The sequence below is a fragment of the Anastrepha obliqua genome, chromosome 3, assembly GCF_027943255.1.
Source record: "Anastrepha obliqua isolate idAnaObli1 chromosome 3, idAnaObli1_1.0, whole genome shotgun sequence".
In the NCBI taxonomy this organism is placed as follows: Eukaryota; Metazoa; Arthropoda; class Insecta; order Diptera; family Tephritidae; genus Anastrepha; species Anastrepha obliqua.
Genome location: NC_072894.1, coordinates 58,175,810 through 58,180,054, shown reverse-complemented (window position 1 = coordinate 58,180,054; position 4,245 = coordinate 58,175,810). Strand labels below are relative to the sequence as shown.

The following is a 4,245-nucleotide window of genomic DNA, read 5'->3' as shown; positions in this document are numbered from 1 at the left end:
AGACAGTTCTAAATTCTTATTCTGTTTATAAATCTTACTCTTGGAGTGGCAAAAATTATCTTGTTTATGAGGTAACGGCATTTTAGTTATTACCATTATGATTTACATACCTATAACGAAATAACACTAGTCTAAAAGTATTGAGGAAAAAATGATTTCTAGGCCAAACACCTACACCAATTGTTTTCTATGTGCACTAAACGCTACAACAACGAAAATCACCTTTTGTTTTCTATGCAGACTAAACGCAACAACAACAAAGATGAAGCTAAACAAGTTCAACCTTAAGCAGCTTATTCTAGACCGAGCGAGTTTCCACCAATATCAGTTAGATCCAAAATACCTCAAAATAAGTGTATACAATAGATAAAGCATGTATGGCGGCCACCCTAGCCGAATCGGCAGAGTAGTGACTTTTTTTGTCGAGACAAACTGGCTACTTGCACTCATATAACATTAAGTCCATTGTACTGCACTTTGGTGCCCTTTTTAATTTTCTTTAAATCTACTCGAACGCCGAAGAAATCTGAGTAGATCTTGAAATCTGGTGCCAAGGAGTCAAGGCCGCTTCTTAACACATCAGTGCTAAAGACCTCAAGCCTGATTCGAGTGAAGGTGGGGCAGACGCACAGAAAGTTATCCGCCGTCCCATCCTCCTCTCCACATGCTTTGTAGAGTGCGCTGTCTGAGATATCTACCTTCTCCATGTACTTCGCCCATAGAAAGTGGCTCGTCATCAGTCCAACCAGCTGCCTACAGTCCCTTCTGCTTAATGATAAGGGGATCTGCGACAGTCGGTCGGACATGACAGGTAACATCAGTTTTGTCCATCTGCAGCCTCTCTCAGCCTACCAAGCGCGTTTTTGGGTAAGTGGGGGAGTAACCGGTATGCTAGCCATGGCCAACTTCCATTAAGGCCTCAGAGCCCATCCTAGCTAAAAGTCAGAAATCTTGTTACCCACGATACCCACGTGTCCCTGGACCTATGTTGGCATCAGGATATTATGTATACGGACATAGTTCAGCCTAGATTTACAGGACTCAACTACGCCTGAAGTCGGTGGAGGACGGTCTAAGGCCATGAGCGCATCTTTGCTTAGGGACTACTATTTGGTAGTGTCTACCATGCGGCAGTGTCCGAGTTCGAAACTCCTTGCATGAAACACCAAATGATAGGAAAAGTATTTTTTAATAGTGGTCGCTCCTCGGCAGGCAATGGCAACCCTCCGAGTGTATTTTTGCGGCATGATACTGTAGGTCTTCCATGGCTATCAATTTCTCTAGATCTCTGTAAATGAGAGTTTTGCCGAAGACCCGGAAGAATCGATTCGGCGCCGACTTCAAAAACTTGGCCTATTTTATGGCACTACTACGAGAAGATTTTGGATTGAAAGCATATTAAATACAACTGGTAGAAGATTTGAAGCCGGGCGATCTTCCAATGCGTCATTATTTCAGTCATTGAGTTTTCGAAAAACTCGCCGAATATCCACATTTTTTTCTCCTTAATTGACGCGATAACATCTTACGCGATTTTTCAAAAAGCGCACCAGTCGTTTCTTTCTCGTGCTAACCGACGCCAGTTGAACACACCAAGTGAAGCCAAATCCTTCTTCAGGGTGATACCGCTTCGAATACTTTCAGAGCCGGAGCGTTTGTATCCATTCGGACTACAGATTCTGTTCGATCTTTATTCGCTGCGCTATGTCGTGAAACTTATACAGTTCATTGTTTCATCGCCTGCTATACTCGCCGACATCAACGTGCAAAGCTCCAAAATCTTCCGCAGAAGCTATCTCTCAAACTCTCCAAAGGCCACTTTATGACTTTGTTATCGGTGTTAATGCTGATTACTAAATATACCAAGTATTTTACAACCTCGAAATTATAAATGTCAACAGAGACGTGGGTGCCGATACACGACTTCGCCGACTGTTTGTTTGATGACAGGAGGTACTTCATTTTGTCCTCGTTCACCACCAGACCCGTTCGCTTTGCTTCTTTATCCAATTTGGAAAGTTTGAAAGTTTTGGATCCCTATTTTGGGACCCAAAAATTGCTCAGCGATGAAGCTTAAAGGCTACGTCAATAAGCAAAATTGCCATATTTGAGCTGAAGAGTAACCGATAGCCATTCAAGAACAGTCATTACATCTATTGAAAACAACATTTGTTGCGGCCTATAGACTGGAAGAATCATCGCTCTATATTTTTTCAAAGACGAGATTGACGCCAATGTTACAGTGAATGACGAACGCTATCGCACCATGGTAAACGACTTTTGGATGGCGAAAATTGAAGACTGTAATCTCCACAACATTTGGTTCCAACAAGATGGCGCTACTTGCCCTGCAGCCCGTAAAACAATAGATTTACTGCATCGTTATGTCAGTGAGCAATGTGTCTCTTGTCTCGAACCAGTGGATTGGCCACCAAGATCGCGTGATATCATACTTCGGACTTTTATTTGTCGGGGTATGCAAAATCTGAGTGCTTTGTCGGTAAATCAGCTTCGATTGAGGCATTGGAAGTCAGCATTACTAAATTTATTCACGAGATACCGACCGAAGCCTTCAGCCTCCATTTCAAAGGGATTATCTTTAAAAAATATTTAAAAAATATCATGAATTGTTCTACACAAGAGAAGTTAAGATTGCCCAATTTATTCGAATTTTCGATGTTTTAAATTTAATTTCATTTACAATCTGACACCTCTAAATTGATCACCCTTTAATTTGCTAAACTGTATAAGGTAATATATTTTTAACAGCAGACAGACTACGCCGATCACAAATACATATGTACATATGCATACTTACATATCGTTAAGCGAAAAGGATAAAAATATTACGGTTTTCAAGAAAAATTCGAACCGCTTATTTGAAAAAAAAAAACCTATGTCGCCTGAATGCTCAGTGATGCAGAAACATCAGACCAGAGGGGACCAAAATCAAAGGTATATTAAAAAAATTGTGTTCGGCCAAATAAAAAACACTTTGTGTGATGTGCATAAAAAGCTGTGTTATCATTTTTGCATTTCCTTCGAATGCGTGCATGTTCTTTTTTATATGTATGTAATTATACGATTTTAATAAATAGATAAGTGCGATACATTTTTTTTTCAATATTTTTGCCTTTAGCCATATAAGTGCATTTCAAGATATGAGTTAATAATATGAATTAATAATGAGATTTATAAAACTGCTCTAGTTAATTAGGACGACAGTAAGCGGACAGTTCTCCATAGGAGCAAGGCTGCGTGCAACACTCATCATATATGCCTTGGAACAATCCATTACGACTACGTCGATGACGCACTGATGCCAACATATTTTTAAACATTTTCGACAAAACTGGATTCATTCCATTGATGAGAGGGTAACCCGATAAAAGTAACTCTCCCGATGCTCCATTTTCATACTTGGTTGCTGCCAGAAAATATATTTTGACACAAAAAAAAAATGTAAATCAGTAAATGAGTATAAGAAATGTGAGTTGAAATTAAAATCAGAAGCATTTCTTACCAACTGATTCGTCCATATCAGACTCGGTGCGTTTTTGAGATGGATTGATTAATAGGACATTATAACCGTTAGTGCAGATCAAATCCAATGCCTGTGAGAGACTATCACCACAGAATTTCTGCCGTGCAATTGCTGTTTGCCATAAAAGAGAATCATATACAAGTAGCCACCAAAGAGCTATAAAATATGGCGACTGCATTTGTATGGGCTTTTTTTCTACTTTGTTTGCTAGTAATTTCTTTAAAATGCAATATGCGTATTCTGGCGTTTTTCCAGACTGCATCTAACATAGAAGTAAATTCAGGTATTTATAATTACGGTGTATGTAAAAATTATTTGTGAAGGTTGGAAATGCTTGTTTTTGTATTGGACATATTTCCGAGAATCATAATCACACATGTACGCACACATGGTCATATATACAGACATATATAATATGTGTATACCGCTTTTAAATATGCAACGCCTTCTGGCCTCATTGAAAGTATATAAATGCATGAAGGTGTACTTTGTGTGTATGCAGTTAGTTGTCTTTCTAATTGTTCAAAGCTGTGACATGGGAGCCTAACGTGTGAGTGTTTGCGTATGCGCATGTGCATCGAAACTGGAATTTAATTCACCTTGACACATTTCAATACCTAGCGAATAACCATCTGGTAGTTTTTTTTTATTATAAACATCTGTGTAGTAGAATTCAAACGTAGCTGCTGAGTTCTTTATGC

The 4,245-nt window shown here is 39.1% G+C and overlaps 1 protein-coding gene across 1 annotated transcript; it reads right to left on the bottom strand.

Annotated features, from left to right (window-relative positions):
- Positions 1–3,119: 3,119 nt before the first annotated feature.
- On the bottom strand, positions 3,120–3,784 carry LOC129242979 (probable insulin-like peptide 1). The gene is made up of 2 exons (XM_054879970.1): positions 3,524–3,784; positions 3,120–3,427 (listed from the first exon to the last, which is right to left on the bottom strand). Exons 1-2 carry the CDS (start codon positions 3,720–3,722, stop codon positions 3,210–3,212), a joined length of 417 nt encoding a protein of 138 aa, XP_054735945.1. The 5' UTR covers positions 3,723–3,784; the 3' UTR covers positions 3,120–3,209.
- Positions 3,785–4,245: the final 461 nt, after the last annotated feature.

Coding starts and splice junctions, on each gene's coding strand:
- LOC129242979 (XM_054879970.1), bottom strand. CDS start 3,722: ATGCAGTCGCCATATTTTATAGCTCTTTGGTGGCTACTTGTATATGAT. Junction 3,428..3,523: donor TGATATGGACGAATCAGTTG/GTAAGAAATGCT, acceptor ATTTTCTGGCAG/CAACCAAGTATGAAAATGGA.